Source organism: Lampris incognitus, chromosome 2 (genome assembly GCF_029633865.1).
Source record: "Lampris incognitus isolate fLamInc1 chromosome 2, fLamInc1.hap2, whole genome shotgun sequence".
NCBI lineage: Eukaryota > Metazoa > Chordata > Actinopteri > Lampriformes > Lampridae > Lampris > Lampris incognitus.
This window is the reverse complement of record NC_079212.1, coordinates 90637207-90654382: the sequence shown is the minus strand read 5'-3', so window position 1 is coordinate 90654382 and position 17176 is coordinate 90637207. Positions and strand designations below refer to the sequence as shown.

The window sequence follows — 17176 nt, the reverse complement described above, 5'->3', positions numbered from 1 at the left end:
GAGAGAGATAGAATGTGATAGCACCCTCATCCTCTGCGGCCAAACGTATGAATGTCATCAATAATAATAATAATAATGATAATGTATTACTATTCTGTGGTGGGTTTTTCTGTCATGAAAGTAAAAGGTCAGTAACATGTTTAAATAGTGAACCTCTCAGAGAAAGTTTTGGGGGGTTTAATCATGAAAACAACACATTTTACAGTATAATGTAAAAAAAAACTCGACATCTTGATCATGATGGTAACACCTCCAGCGATCCCAAAATGTAACCATGCTCAGAAATCCACGCCTGTGACGTCATCACAAGGGGGGTTTGGTCAGCTTTGTGCTGCCTGGATATTGTACAAATTCTCTTCTAATGATTCCATAACTGCAGCTGACACGTGGTAGAGAGACCGCTTCCCTGAGTAGGCCCTGAACTGCGGTGGGGAGACACGAGCTTAGTATACCGGCAGTCTCTGCGTTTGCAGAGAGCGCAACGGAAATATGGATTTGTGCTCACGTGCGACACGCGGTTGAACCCGCAGCCTGATCCTCCTTGCAGCCCCATACCTCCTCCTGCAGACCCGCACCTCCTCCTTCACGGGCAGCAGCTGCTGGCCAAATAATTGTATCAGACGCTTCTAATTAGGTGGTAACCTCAATCTCCACTCCAAAGTGTTTGTCTACAGCGCAGTGCGCATCTCCACACTACTGTATGGCTGTGAGGCGTGGACCATCTACAGCCAGCATCTCAGAAGCCTGGAGGCCTTCCATATGAAAGGTCTCCAGAGGATCCTCCGCAGTACTTGGGAGGACAGAGCGCCGCACACAGAGGTGTTGGAGCAGGTGGGTCAGTTGTAGCGTGGAGTCTACCCTAAACCACTATCAACTCATGACTCCCACGTGAAGTCTTCTACGGCCAACTACACCTCGGTCAACGCACTGCTGGAGGGCAGAAGAAGCGGCTCAAAGGCCAAATGAAGACCACACTGAGAAGATACCAGATCAACCCCTTCTTCTTTGGAGGAACGTGCCTCCTGCCGCCCCACCTGGCGCTCTCACGCCTCACAAGGAGTGACGTATATGGACAACCAGCGCACACAACACCGTGTAGCAAAGCTACCCCCCCCCCGCTCCCGCCCCCAGCACCACTTTTACATGCCCGGTCTGCAACCGCAACTGTGCATCCAGGATCGGACTATCCAGCCACCGAAGGAGGCTGGACCATTGGAGGAGAAGGTGGTCATCATCGGATACGATTGACAACCGGCTCGCAAGGCCGAGACTGAGGAAGTCAGTCTTACTTTAACATGGCACGTTAAAAAAAAAGTTTATCGGCCTTAAAAACAAGAGTCCGCTATAGACCAAATGTTGCACAGAAGTGTGACGTCATACGCGGTGGACGCGTAAGGCTTTGCGCTCCAGCGGCTGTCTGGCTCCGCTGATCTCTCTGGTCAAAGGAAAGATAAAGGTATCGCCTATGGCCTCTAGTCCTCGCCTCAGAGCTACACCGCCCGGCTGGTTATGAACGAATTATGCGCGCACGGGTTCCTCAATCCCGCAGTAATCAGACTAAAAGCCTTGCTATTGGTGGACTCGGGTGGTCACCGTCCGTCGTCTTTTCTAATCCGGCGCGGGCAAATTACATAAAAGAATCATCCAGACCAGATGACGGAGGAGGGGGGATAGGCTAAACACCCTCCCCGGAGCTGGTCAGGCTCTCTCCCTGGCTCCTATCGACGGGTCACACAACACCATGATAGTCGTGGTCGACCTGCTGCTGATGCTCGTCGAGCTGCTGTGTTCGGTGGCGAGCGCCATCGTCCGGACCATCCTCCGGCCGCGGCTCAAGGCCGTGGACGGGGAGCTGTGTCTGATCACGGGCGCCGGAGGGGCGCTCGGCCGGCTGTTCGCCCTGGAGTTTGCCAGGGAGGGCGCCCACCTCGTCCTGTGGGACTGCGACGCCGGCGCAAACGAGCGCACCGCCGAGCTGGCCCGGAAACACGGAGTCGAGGTGTACACCTACACGGTGGACCTGTCCCGGCGCCACAGCGTCTACGAGACGGCGGACCGGGTGAGGCGCGACGCCGGGGACGTGACCATACTGGTGAACAACGCGGGGGTGGTGGCCGGGCGGCGGCTGCTGGACTGCCCCGACGAGCTGCTGGAGAGGACGCTGCTGGTCAACTGCCACGCGCTCTTCTGGGTGAGACTTGGGAGGGTTGGGTACCCCGATGGAAAAAATAACCACAAACAACAAGAACCCTGATCAGGGCTCAGTGTCTTGATGCATGCTCAATAGTCCAGGCGTAGAAACCCCAGAAGGTTGAATCAGCCAATTGACTGACGAAGTCACTTAGACCCCGTTTACACTTGGTTTTAAAATGCTTTTTTGCGATCGGATCACAAGTGGAGAGCGCTAAATACAAGTGTAAACGACCACCAAAACGTTTTGTGAACCGTTTACTCAAACCACTTGCCGAGGTGGTCTGGGACGCATCTGACCACATATCTTGTGTAATGTAAACGCTAATGCGTCCTGATGCGTCCCCGTCAAGGACGGAACAGGAAATCTTCTTCTTCTTCGGAGTAACGAAATCTGATCACAAGCGGTCGGCAGGACGCATTTGGAGACGCATGATGGACACAGGTGTAAACGGCGACGTGTCTCGCTGTCCACTTGTGATCCGAGCGCTCAGAACGCATTTTAAAACCAAGTGTGAACAGGGTCTAAAATGAGCGATGAAACGTTTCTCCCAACAAATTTCGTGTCCAGTTGAGCGGATTCAACTTTATGGGACATCAGGGATTCAATTTGGGTTTTTGGACACTGATCTAATGGTTTTAATGGTTTCCATCGGAGACCACTACCCTGATCCCGATGGTTTCCTAAAGAGCACAACACCTTCTGACGGTTTCCATGAGACGCGTCAGTACAGGTCATTGCACAACACCAGAAACCACAACTCCCAGTAGAACGATGGGTCGATGGGTCGTTTGTACAAGCAGTTTATTACGACCTATACGACCTATGTGGTCGTATGGGTTGGAGGACTTGTAGAACCATTACAACCATTCTGCAGTGGTTTTGGAGGGTTTTTCTTCCAGCAGGGTTGTAACAAGTAATGGCGTTAGAAATGAAGTTAGAAATTAAGTATCTGTATCAGTCCACGTTACCTTCCAAAGCACCAGAGCTCAGATCACAGGTGTGCAGCAGGAAGTCTGAGCAGGACGCGTTTCCTCCAAATCAGGGGCCTCGTGTATCAGTCCTTACTATGGGCAAATTTGTTCTTACACACATGGGATTTTTTTAGCTCTGAAGTTGGTCTCAGAGACCAGTGTAGAACCTGGGTAACCCCTGAATTTAGACACCAATTGGCTAACACTGATGTCTTTGCAGGCCTGGCTGATTGCTCATTGCAATGGGTAGACAACAGATGTTAGGAGGAAGGAATTACAAATAACCATCATGCTTTGCGACCGGATGTCAGACAATCCAGGGCTAAAAATTTCCATGGGTGTGTACGCACAAATTTGCCCACAGTAATGACTGATACATGAGGCCCCTGCAGGTCTGGTGTTACAGGTGGGGCTGTGTGTTCACATATCAGTGGAGTCTGAAGAGTGAGCTCATCATGACGGAAGAGGAGGTTGTCTTAGGCTGCAGTCTGCAGCTTGGCAACTGTAAAACACATGGAAAACATAATACAGCTATAACTGTATTAAGTTTTCCATAATAGCTTAATCTGGCTATTAACTGCACCGTAGTGTGTGTGTGTGTGTGTGTGTGTGTGTGTGTGTGTGTGCTTGTTTTTCTATCCCAGTGGGGACCAAATGTCCCCATTAGGATAGCAATACCAGAAACCACTTTCCTTGTGGGGACATTTTATGGGTCCCCCATGCGCGTGCGCGTAGTGCGCGCGCGCGTGTGTATGTCCCATTGTGTAACTTTGTGCTTCTTTTTCATAGCCTGTTTTTCATTCATGCAACACAACAATAACAGCAGCAGCAGCAGCAGCAGCAACAGCCAGCATGATGGTAACAGTTGCGAGCTGAGATCAGCTGAAAAGGCTCCTGGGAAGCCCAAATGCCCGCCCGTCTCATATGCCTTGGCGCCAACACTACTGACGAATTGAACGTAATGATGCAATCATCCAAAAAGGTTTTGCATATCCTCAAATCAGCATGCGCACATTTCATTCAGCAGTAATTGGCGGTAATTGGCAGATGGCCAACACGTGAATATAAGGGCATGGCGATACCAGTTAGAGTAATAATACCGCGAGATGAATAATATTCATGATACAACGTACTTGTTTCATGTGTGTCCACGAAGATGAAGTATTCTAAAAGTAATCAGAATACATTTACTCTTTTTGAGTATTGTAACTGAAAGCGTCCCTGATTACATGTAGGATAGTGCGCACGTGCGCCAAAGTGAGAACGAGCGCGGCGTGTCGAGCGGGTAGTATGGGGGCCGCCTGCAAACCTGAAGAGGAACATTTTCACTGCCCCCCCCCGGTAGTACAAATAAATCCTTTCTTTGGAAAGATTTAATTTATAAATCTAACCCCTTGAAAGAAGACATTTAAACATTTGTTTTAGATATTAAACCTGTCTTGCAAAATAAATAATTAGCAAAGATTAAATATGTAAATTATATCTAAATGTTTTATAAAAAGAATAAATATTGAGTTACAAATTAAATATGTGATTATATTTATATATGACACACTGTTAAATAAACATGTAATTACATTTTAGATATTTCTATTAAATCTTAAACCTAAACGATAAAATAGATATCTCATCTTTGCTAGATATTTATTTTGTAAGACCGAGTTCATGTTTAAAACAAATATTTAAGAGTCTTCTTTCGAGGGACAGATTTATAAATTGAATCTTCCCCCAACGGACGTGCAGTGAGAATCAGCGTGGCGGAACTCTGCGGACGGGACGGAAGTCGTCTGTGAATGGCCCCCGGAGTCCTGGCCCCGTTACGTAAGAGCTGTTGCACGCATCACGCCGGACTCTCGTGTGTTTGCTCGCTGATGCGCGAGGAGTGGGCTCGTGGCAGCCGAGTCTGCACGTCACCCAAACAATCTGTCACGTAATGGCTTTGAAACGTGCCTTATAAGTAACACGTAAGTTCTGAGCAGGGGCGTAGCACAAAATTCTGGGCCCTATACACAAAGCAGTCTCTGTGGGCCCCTTTGTCTCTCACGCATCACTTTTTTGAGTTCGAGCATACTGTATATTATTTATAACCATAGTACATTAATCTATTTTAACCTAACTTAACTATCTCGCAGTGATTGAAAAAAAATGTGTAGTATCACTTCAAACTTCGATGCATCTAAGGGTGCCGATGCTGACAGCCATGATGTTTATTCCACAATAAAAGCCCGTTGACGAGACGTCTTCTTGCAGTCACTCGCGACAGGACTAGATGAGATGCACTGAGAGATGCACGTGAGGGGCGGACTAAACCATTTTGCACCTTTTGTAAGGGGTGAGAGGGGCCTCGGAGAGGGGTGAGAGGGGCCTTAGAGAGCCTCCACTATTTTCTTTGCTCCCCCCCGCCCGCCCAACCGGTAGTGTTGTAGTACTCGAGTCCAGGACTCGGACTCGAGTCCGACTCGAGTCCTGATTTTCATGACTCGTGACTCGACTTGGACTTGAGCACTGATGACTCGGACTTGGACTCGGACTCGCGAATTTACTGCATTCGGACTCGGAAGTTGGAGACCCGGACTCTGACTTTTTAATTGATAAAGACTGTTTTTGTTAGATTTTTTTTAAAATAATAGGCCCTATTAAAATATATTGATAGCTATATTAATACTGTAACATTATTCAATTCCGTGTAAGGGCAGGCACGTGTGTTCCACCTACATGCGGATTCACGTGGCGTGCATACCGTCATGTTCAGTAGCGCGAAGATGCCTAAAGAGAAGTCCCGAATTGTGCGCTTTGCTTACACAGATTTTACAACAAATTCCAGCAAGATCACTGCTAGATGTTCGATATGTAAACGAACTATTGAGGAGAAGACCGGGACAACCTCAAACTTCAACAGACATCTGTCAAGGATGCACCCAGAAAAGTAAGTGATATGCAGTCAGTTGATGATATGGTTGGTGATCAGTTAACGTTAGCTAGCTCGCTATCTAGCTACGGTAACAATAGCCTCTGAAGTAACTCAACCACTGGTCCAAGATGTTGGGTCGGGTCGTGTGGCGGGTATATCATATCACTAGAACCAAGGGAAATTGTATAGGTAAGTTAAGTAACGTTACTGTTAGAATGCTAATGCAACATTGCACAGAAAAGTCACAGTACGGTTCGCTTTCGGTACGAGCGTGCCATCGATCTCACTAACGAGTTGGTAAGTAACACGCAGCGTCTTCGTGTTATAGGGAGATTAAAACAGATTTTTCTTATTTATCATTTAGCTAATTACCAAGTAGCATACACTTAACGGAAAAAACACACCACTCTGAACTACCGTGTTAGCATTAATCTTAACTAGCAATAACAAATCCGCACATTACAGATCTCCGCCATGAATATTCTCCAAGTGCGGAGAAGGAAGAAGTCTAGCCTATATGCATCCACAAATAATGTTGATAAAATGTGCACAACTTTACAATGCAAATAAAAATAATTGTAGGCTATTACTCGCTAAATGGACTAATTGAAGAAAGCTAATGTGGATGCCGCCACTGGTTTTCTTGAGAGCTGGAGACGGTACAAGATTTGACGGATGTGGCATTCCCCCCCCCCCCGATGTACCGAAAACTACCGAACCGTATCGTGATTGGTGACACCGCATAGGCTACTGTAAATATGGGGATATTTTTCTTTGCATATATGCAGCATTGGGTGTGCCAAATTCTAAAAATAGACACGCGCGACGTAGCTTTTGAACAGTACTATGAACTGGCTCTATCTTCTAACAAAATCACACCCTCCCTGACCCATACAGAATAAACATACAGACTCACGGAGGATAGAGAGTTAAAGCTCAGCTAGGTAGCATGTAACATACTTAAATCAATAATTAAATGACTGGGTTTTGCTAATTAATCCCTGTCCTGTTAGTCTCATAAATTATGTATCTTTTCTCATACTTTTCATTTATCCAGCTAGTTTACATTAGTTAATCTACTAATATGGTAATGTTAGTTATATAGATAACTAAATATGTAACTTAACTGGTTATGGTTCAAACCACTATGTGTATAATGTGTAACATTTGTATTGTTATTGCATATTGTTATAGCTATAACGTTACACATTTTTTGCTGTGAGAAAGATTACTTGAAACAGTTTGGCATCAGCAAGCTAAAGTGTGTATCCTATCTTCCCCTAGGTTCCAAGAATACCGTGCCTCCACTGCTTCAGATGTGATGCCAGCTGCTCCAGGTCAGAAGACTATCACATCATTTTAAAATGATGGACAGCAAAGGATGTACGACCTCAAACATCCACGTCAGAAGGCAATAAGTGATGCCCTTGTAAAAGATCTAATCATTAAGTGCTGCTTGCCACTCTCCATCGTTGACAACGAGGACTTCAAGCACTTCCTGCATGTCCTGGACCCTCAGTACCGGCCCATAGCAAGATCCACAATTTCCTCTGTGACCATTCCAGGAATGGTGGAAGTCAAGAAAGAACAGATAAAGAACCAGCTGGCAGAAGCATCGAGTGTTGCTGTTACCACAGACATTTGGAGTGATCGAAAGATGCAGTCATTCCTTGGAGTGACAGCACACACAGTGGCAATGGATAAAAAAAACAGGAACTCAGCCTTCAGCCATATCTTCTTTCCTGCAAAAGAGTGCATGGGAAACACTCAGGAGAGAAGATTGCAATGATGTTTGAATGCTGTGCTGAAGAATACCTGATTAAGGACAAGATCAACTTTGTCATAACTGACAATGCATCCAACATGAGAAAAGCTTTCCAGGCCAGCTTTCCCCTAGAGGATCCTTGTGATGCTGAAGCTCATGATCCCAGCACATTTGAGGACGATGATGAAATATGGCAAGACCTGATGCCAGAAGATCAACAGACAGTCAATGACACTTTGGCTGAGAACTGTAAGATGCAGAGACTATCATGCTTCACACATTCACTGCAGTTGGTCATAAAAGATGGTCTGAAAGACACCAGTGGGCTGTCAAGCACCCTAGCAAAGCTATCCCGTGCAGCCAACCTCCTCCACAGTGGCACCTCGTTTAAAGACTGCTTTGAAGCGTGTTCTGGTGATGCAACAATTCCAACAGCGAATGCCACACGATGGAATTCCACTCTGAAGCAGGTGAAGGCTTATGTGCATTTAGACATGCAAAAGCTGTCCAGTGTGTTGGAATCAGTGGGGCACAAAAGCCTTATCTTATCCCCGCGAGAGTATGCTCAGCTTAAAGAACTGATCGAAGTTCTTGATCCGTTCTTAGAGACAACCAACCTAACTCAGGGTGAGACTACTGTCACCGTCAGTGTGATTGTGCCCTGTGTCCTCACTCTGCGCTGTTACCTGCAGGAAATAAGAGGAAAAGCCAGATACTGTGGGCCTCTGGTGAGAGCTCTGGAGAGCTCCTTGAAAACAAGGTTTGCAGAGGTTTTCAGTGCAGTCAAGATACCAGGATGTGAGCCGGCTGAAGGAAGAGGCCCCACCAAATTTCCTTTCACCAATGCCTACTTCATAGCATCTGTGTTGGACCCAGCATTTGGCTTCCAGCGGCTAGAACATGATGTGCAGCTGGACAGTGACGTCAAAGATGTGCTGAAGACTGAGATCAAAGGTGAGAAATGTTTTGATTAACGTTAGTTAAGTGATTAACTATTTGATTGTTGTGATGTTTATATCATTGAAGGTGTTACAATAAAGCACATAGGCATGTCATTTGTCATGTAGGCCTAGTCAATAACATATTTGTAATGAGTCCCCCATGCCCCCTCTCATTTCAGAGTATATAAAGGCAGAGGGTGACAAGCAAGCAGTATCAACAGCAGATGCAGCGGAAGCAACAGGACCAGGGGAAGGTGAACTTTCAGAGTCTCCTCCTGAGAAGCAGTTGAGAATGTTCTCCCACTATAGGAGGACTCCCTCCTCCACTGAGAAGAAGCCGTCTGGCCAGGCTCAGTTGACTGCATACCTCAACTTGATCGCTGAGCAGGACTCTGACTCAGTCCCGTGCCTCAGGTTTTGGCAGCAAAACAAATCCAAATTCCCTACCCTCTATCAGATTGCCACACAGGTATTCTCTATCCCTACCTCCAGTGCGCTCATTGAAAGGGTATTTAGTCATGGAGGCATTTTGATGAGGCCTCACCGTGCAAGGTTGAGTAGTTCCATGCTGTCAGATCTTATGTTTTTGAAATGCAACGTGTATGCTTAAAACTAGTGCCACCAGCCTTTTGTTCCTAACTATTCCTGAGAGACAATGTCTTTTGACTAGTTTTTATGAATGTATTGTATGCTGTGGAACTTACTTCTGTATACTGTTTCCACCATTTGCTAATAGCATGCTATTCACAGCTATCAAATGTGTTTTGAAGCACATCCAGTGTTCAGAATGTCAAAGAAATTCAGACTGTTCTAAAAATGTGTGTGTGCGCGCATGCTTGCACGTGCATGTGTGCGAGTGTGTGGGTGTGCATTTGTTTGGCTATCGTGTCACAAAGTAAATAAACTCCCTTTGAAATGGTGACAGCTGTGTCATTTTTGTTTAATGTAGACCTTTTTTATTTGTATGTCAGATCTTTGACTGTGCCCGAGTGGATCACTGGAGCCATCTTGGAACTCGACTCAGACTCAACCTTGTTGACTCGGACTCGGACTAGGGTAATAGGGACTTGACTCGGACTCAGGTAATGGGGACTCGACTCGGACTCGGACTCGACTCGACTTTTCTTTGGTGACTCGTACTTGGACTTGGACTCGAACACTGGGGACTCGAGACTCGACTCGGACTCGAGGTTTAGTGACTCGACTACAACACTGCCAACCGGTGCATTGAGACAATTTTAACTGAAGTTATGACACTAATTAGTTAGAAGTACAAATTTGTAAGGCAAAACAAACTTTTAATTCCAGGCTTCCCGAGCCCCCCCCTCACTACGACGCCGCCGCCGCCGCTGCTTACGAGTTACAGACTGCAAGCTAATGCAAATATCTCGACAGTGAAATGAGCCCGCTTGAAGCAACCCGTTACGGAAGCCTGTGCGTCCGTCCACGATCCTCTTACAGCTTGTATGCTCAAAGAACAAGAGGTCGAGCTCCTGACGGCATCCTTTAATATAACTCCTCTTTTTTTGTGTGACCCTTCCAAAATCCAAATGCATAAGAATTTTATTTTTTTTAATCCACGGCTTGGTCGGGCGTCCCCACAGACACAATCGGCTCTGCATAACTATAGTCCGCCGACTTCCGGGTTCTACTGCAGCGGTCATAACAGTTTCCTGTTTGTTGACGCGCGCTATTTACCGTAGCGCATTTTTCGCGATGCCTGCAAGATTTACCAGGGATAAATGTCAGCGACACGCACATAATTGTCGACAAACCTGCACCTACCAGCACACGCGTGATAAGTTTCAAGTTGTACATGTCAGTTACGTCCACAATGCCATCGTCAATAGTGTAAACTACTAATAAGACCCACTGGCCAATCGACTAGACGCAGTGTTTCTCAACCGGGGGTCCGCGGACCCCTAGTGGTCCGTGGTGTAATTGCAAGGGGTCCGTGAAAATAAAATATCTTTAAAAAAAAGATCCTATGACATTTATAGAAATAGGATTATTTTACTCAAATGTGACTGAGACCTTTATCTACCTAAACTATAAAGAGTAACAGGACTTTTTTCTCTAATTACATCTGTTTCACAAGTGTAATTTTTGTATTTTAATAAGAGATCTCGCTCCCGTTTGCATTGTTAAAAGTTACTGCATAACAATTCTGTTGTTACATATATCTGAAAGTTACTGAATACATATTCTGTTTTGTTACATATATCTGAAAGTTACTGTAATGAATGAAAGGTCACGTGTTTAACTTGACCTACTCACGGGTGTACGTGCAGTGCGTGTGACGTATACAGGAAGTGAGACGCGCATGTTATGAAGGTTGTATGTCGGATGAACGCTAGTAAAAGCTACACAGTTAAGAACCTACGAAGTCGGCTCGTTCTTGAATTATTCTTATGTCAGTAAGACAAGGCGTCTACGGACATTACATGGTGTCAGAATAGTCTGTGTATCTGAACACGAGCGGTCATGCCGAAGTTTAATCCGCCGAGTGAATTCAAGTTTGACTGCCCCGTTGAATGGCCGGAGTGGAGACAACGGTTTTCGCGCTTCAGGCTCGCGACAAAGCTGGATAAAGACGACGGGGAGATTCAAGTGAGTTCGCTGATTTATGCAATGGGCAGCGAGGCTGAAAAGATATTCAGCTCGTTTGACTTCGCGGCGGAGGGTGATAAAGTGGACTATGATATCGTACTGAAAAAGTTCGACGGCTACTTTATTCCCCGCCGTAACATCATACATGAGAGGGCGTGCTTCTATCAACGTAGCCAGCAGCCAGGAGAGACAGCGGAGATGTACATCCGGACATTGTATGAGCTGTCTGAACACTGTGAGTTTGGGGACAAGAGGGATGAACATATCAGAGATCGTCTGGTAGTGGGCATAAAAGATAAGGTGCTCTCCTGTCAGTTCCAGCTCACAGCGGACCTTACTCTGGTGAAAGTCATTGAACAAGTGCGCCAGGCGGAGGCAATAACAAAGCAGCTCAGCCTCCAAGCTAACCAACCAGAGGCCCTGCTGGCTAACGTCAATGTTGTCCGATGGCGGGACGAACGCCAAAACAAAAAGGGCGGACAGCGTCATGGTGGCGGCAGTCCGGCAACCAACAAAGTAGATGAATGCGGGAGGTGCGGCAAGACGCAGCACACCGATGAGCGGAAGTGTCCTGCAACGACCAGTAAGTGCAACAAGTGTCATAAAAAGGGACATTGGGAGCGTGTATGTCACTCTAAAGCGGTGAGAGAAGTCACTGAAGAGGTTAAACAGCTGTACTTTCTGGGAGAAGTTGGCAAAGAGAGCAGTCAGGAAGATTGGACTGTTAGTTTAAAAATAAGTGATGTACCAATAACCTTTAAAATTGACACGGGGGCTGACGCTACTGTTATCAACCAAGGGACATTTAAAAAGCTGAAGCCAAACATAAAACTGGGACCTCCTGACACATGCTTCATAAGCCCAGGTGGAAACATCAGCTGCATAGGACAGTTTCAAGCCACAACCAACTACAAGGAGAAACAATACTCCTTTCCAGTGTATGTGATCAAGGGGAGAGGCAACTGTCTGCTGAGTCGTCCAGAGGCAGTGGAGATGGGTCTAGTGAAGCGGATGAATGAGGTCAGTGGAGTTTTCGGTTCAAGTGGACTGCTGAAAACAGACCCAGTGAAAATAGCTCTGGTGGAGGGTGCCCAGCCATACGCGGTGCATACAGCCAGACGGATGCCACTGCCACTTGTACCACTGGTTAAGAAAGAACTGCAGCGCATGGAAAATGAGGGCATTATTGAAAAAGTGACTCAGCCCACAGAATGGTGCGCCGCTATGGTGCCGGTGCTGAAACCGAACAAGAAAGAGGTTCGCTGCTGCGCTGACCTCAGGAGGCTGAATCGAGCAGTGAAACGTGAGAAATACGTGCTGCCCACTATGGAGGAAATAATGCCAAGGCTCGCAGGGTCAAAGTTCTTCACAACGTTGGATGCAGCAAGTGGGTTTTACCAGATCCCCTTGCATGAAGACAGCAGGGGGCTCACCACTTTCATCACCCCATTTGGGAGGTATGCTTTCTGCCGCCTTCCATTTGGTATAACGAGTGCTCCAGAGATTTCCAGAGAAAGATGGCGGAAACTCTGACCGGGCTAGAGGGCACAGAGGTGTACATGGATGACATCCTTATACATGGAGAGACTGAGGAAATCCATGACCGGCGCCTAGCAGAGGCCCTGGGGGTCATTGAAACAGCAGGTCTCAAACTGAACCAAGCGAAATGCAAGTTCAAACAGATACAAGTCCGCTTCCTTGGTCATGTCATCGACGAGGCAGGCATCAGACCTGACCCGGACAAAGTGGCCGGAATAGAGAACTTTCCTCAGCCCCAGAACGTGACGGAACTCAAGAGGTTCCTCGGGATGGTGAACTATTTGGCAAAATACGTCCCAGAGCTGTCCACTGTAGGTCAGCCGCTTTATGGACTGCTTAAAGCAACGACAGAGTGGCTGTGGGGACCTGCACAGAACACAGCATTCCAAGACCTTAAAGCAGCACTCGCCACCGCCCCGGTACTCACCTTTTATGACGTCACTAAGGCTACGGTGGTGTCAGCAGATGCCAGCAGCTACGGGCTGGGGGGCGTTCTGCTCCAGCAGCACGGGGAACACTGGAAGCCCGTGGCCTACTGCTCCCGACGGCTGAGTGATGCAGAGACAAGGTACGCACAGATCGAGAAAGAGTGCTTAGCCAGCGTCTGGGCATGTGAACGGTTCGAGAAGTACTTGTTTGGGCTTGACAATTTCAGACTTGTCACCGATCATAAACCACTAGTGCCTCTCATGAACAGCAAAGACTTGGATAATGTGCCCATTAGGTGCCAGAGACTGTTAATGAGGCTGATGCGTTTCAATGCAGTGGCTGAATACGCACCAGGCAAAACTTTAGCTGTGGCTGATGCACTCTCCAGAGGCCCAGAGCAGCGCTACGGAGATGGTGCTTCTCATGATGATGTTGCAGCGCACATTGATGCCATTGTGTGCCAGGTGCCTGCCACACCTCAAAGGATGCAGGAGATAAAACAGAGCACGGATGGGGATCTGCAGCTCCAGACAGTGTTGGGCTTCATCAGACACGGCTGGCCTGAGTATGTCGATAAAGTGCCGGAGACAGTCAGAGACTTTTATCAGGTGAGAGGGGAGTTATCTGAGGTAGATGGTTTAGTCATCAGAGGCAGTCGTATCGTCATTCCCACAGAGATGAGGGAGGTGATCTTAGACAGAATACACGACGGGCACCAGGGGATAGTTAAGTGCAGAGAGAGAGCTAGCCAGTCAGTGTGGTGGCCCAAAATGACAGAGCACATTACAACAAAGATACAGCAATGTCAATTCTGCAGAGAACACAAGAACACACAGAGAAAAGAGCCTTTAATGTCAAGTGAGCTCCCATCCAGACCATGGCAGAAAGTTGGCATAGACCTGTGTGAGTACAAAAAGCAAAACTACTTGATAGTGTCTGACTATTATTCCAGGTTTTTGGAGATCCTAAATCTACCAACAACTACTAGCAGTCAGGTTGTAGCTAGGCTGAAGGCTACATTTGCACGTTTTGGTATCCCTGAAATTGTAGTTAGCGATAATGGGCCACAGCTAGTTTCAGAAGAGATGAGGAGGTTCAGTGAGGATTATGATTTCATCCATGTGACTTCAAGCCCACACTACCCCCAGAGTAATGGACAGGCAGAGAGGGCTGTTCAGATAGCCAAAAGCATATTAAGACAGGAAGACCCTCTCCTCGCCCTGTTGACATACAGAGCTACACCCTCTTCTTCCACTGGAGCCAGTCCAGCGGAATTGCTCATGGGTAGGAGACTCAGAACCACCTTACCCACATTGCAGCATAACCTGAAACCGGCCTGGCCTAAAGAGGAACTGATCAAAACCGCTGACGCCGCAGCCAAATCGAGGCAGGCTTTCTACTACAACCGCAGGAACGGCGTGCGGACACTGCGCCCACTGAACTCAGGTGACGCAGTACTCACCAAACTTGATGGACAGAAAACATGGACAATGCCAGCAGTTGTTCACAGTCAGAGCTCCACTCCCAGATCCTACATAGTGGAGACAGCTCAAGGTGAACATTACAGAAGGAACAGGCGCCACCTGTTGGCCACACCTAAAACACTCACCTTTGTCAGCAGGGATCCTGACCATGTCACTCCAGGGGAGAGTGGAAACACGGATGAGTCCCGAGCAGCAGAAATGCCAACTTCCACACCATATGTTACTCGCTCTGGCAGGGTGAGCAAGCCTGCAATCCGGCTGGATTTGTGAGGCGTATGGACTTGTGTACTGTGGGGGATTTGTTATTTTTTTTGTGAAAAGGGGGGTGATATACAGGTTAGAAAATCATCTTAGCGGGGGAGATGTAATGAATGAAAGGTCACGTGTTTAACTTGACCTACTCACGGGTGTACGTGCAGTGCGTGTGACGTATACAGGAAGTGAGACGCGCATGTTATGAAGGTTGTATGTCGGATGAACGCTAGTAAAAGCTACACAGTTAAGAACCTACGAAGTCGGCTCGTTCTTGAATTATTCTTATGTCAGTAAGACAAGGCGTCTACGGACATTACAGTTACTGCATAAGAATTCTGTTTTGTTAACTATATCTAAGTTACAACTGAAAGCTCTTATTTTTGCCCCAAAGAGTGAATAAATGCTATAATGCAATTTAAAATGCAGTTTCTACTGTTTCTATCAAATTGCAACCCCCCTCCCCCAAGATCAGGTGGAGGGGTCCTCAGGGTAGATCAAAAATACGCAGGGGGTCCAGGACCCCAAAAAGGTTGAGAACCACTGGGCTAGAGGGTCTGAGCCTTTAGTCGAGCGGTTAGTGTTGTCGCCTTGTGGTGCAGTACACCTCGTGTCGAATCCCGCACCGGGCGAGAAAATAGCTCGGTTACAATAGCAAACGCCAACAAACAGGAAACTGGTATAACCGCTGCAGTAGAAACCGGAAGACAGTGGACTACAGTTAAGCACAAGCCAGATGTGGGTATGTGTCCTGGTCGCTGCACTAGCACCTCGGTCGAGGCGCCTGTTTGGGGGGACTGGGGGGAATAGCTTGATCCTCTCATGCGCTACATCCCCCTGGCGAAACTCCTCACTGTCAGGTGAAAAGAACAACCCTCCCTCCCCGGATCGACAGGTGGGGGTGGAGCAGCAACCGGGACGGGTCGGACGAGTAGGGTAATTTGCTGGATACAGTTGTGGAGAGAAAGGGGGGGGGGGTAACTAAATCCAGATCTAGACTTGACTTCGGAGACATCCTTCTCTGTCCTTTTCTATATCCTGTTGATAGATATGATACAATCTCTGCCCTCCACATTCACCCAACAGATGACAAAGGCCTTTCTGCCTCGGATGAAAACACAGCACCGTGGCCACATCGTCACCATTGCCAGCGCTCTCGGCCTATTCAGCACTGCATGTGTAGAGGTGAGATCACGGCACTGCTGTGTTTTTGAGTATTATAATGGGTGTGATAGTCACCAAGGTGGTGGGTGGGCAGATCAGATCTGTTTCAGGCCCCATAAAGGCTTGGGCCAGCCCTGGTAGTTCACCATACAAGCCGACACTTTCATATAAAACATCATGGAGCGACCAGCAACTCTTGGTGGCACAACAGCACACTGAACAGAATATGCTGTGGGTGTGGGTACTCGCTCTCCTCTCCAGGATTACTGTGCAAGCAAATTCGGCGCAGTTGGCTTCCACGAGTCGCTGACTCACGATCTGCAAGCTGAGGGCCTGGGCCAGGGCATCAAAACCACTTTAGTCTGCCCTTACATCGTAGACACGGGGATGTTTGCAGGTTGTGAGATAAGGTGAGGCCCCGTCGTCACGCGGCATTTTTAATTTGGATGTTGGAGCCACCTCAGTCCACCCCCCCTCATCCTCTGGCTGATGTTTGTTTACCAGGAAAGAGCTTCGGAGCCTAATTCCACCCCTGGATCCGCTCTACACCGTGCAGCAGTCTATGAAGGCCATTTTAGGGGAGCAGCAGATGATCTGTATTCCACGTCTCATGTACATACCGTTCCTGGCCCGGGCGTAAGTACTCTTCGTGATGTAACTAAGTTTTCCGCACAGGTAGTGTGCGGTTTTAGGCACAGTTGTCCTGAGAGTGACTGATGGTAATAGTGCCTTGCTCTTTGCCTCTAGCTTGCTGCCATGGGAGGCAAATGTTGCGACGTATCGCTTCATGGGAGGTGACAAGTGTATGCTGCCCTTCATCAAGAACACTGAGCAGAAGACCTCCAATGGCAGCGTGAAATCCTCCTGAGGCCTTTCTTTGGGCTGCATCTTGTCAATGTTTTATGTAACGGACCAG

At 47.5% G+C, this 17176-nt stretch overlaps 1 protein-coding gene across 1 annotated transcript; it reads left to right on the top strand.

Moving 5' to 3' along the window:
• Positions 1 to 1741: 1741 nt before the first annotated feature.
• Positions 1742 to 17128, top strand: LOC130108059 (retinol dehydrogenase 10-like). Its single transcript, XM_056274900.1, has 5 exons — positions 1742 to 2191; positions 16183 to 16281; positions 16522 to 16670; positions 16765 to 16896; positions 17008 to 17128. The coding sequence occupies exons 1-5, from the start codon at positions 1742 to 1744 to the stop codon at positions 17126 to 17128; spliced, it is 951 nt and encodes a 316-aa protein (XP_056130875.1).
• Positions 17129 to 17176: the final 48 nt, after the last annotated feature.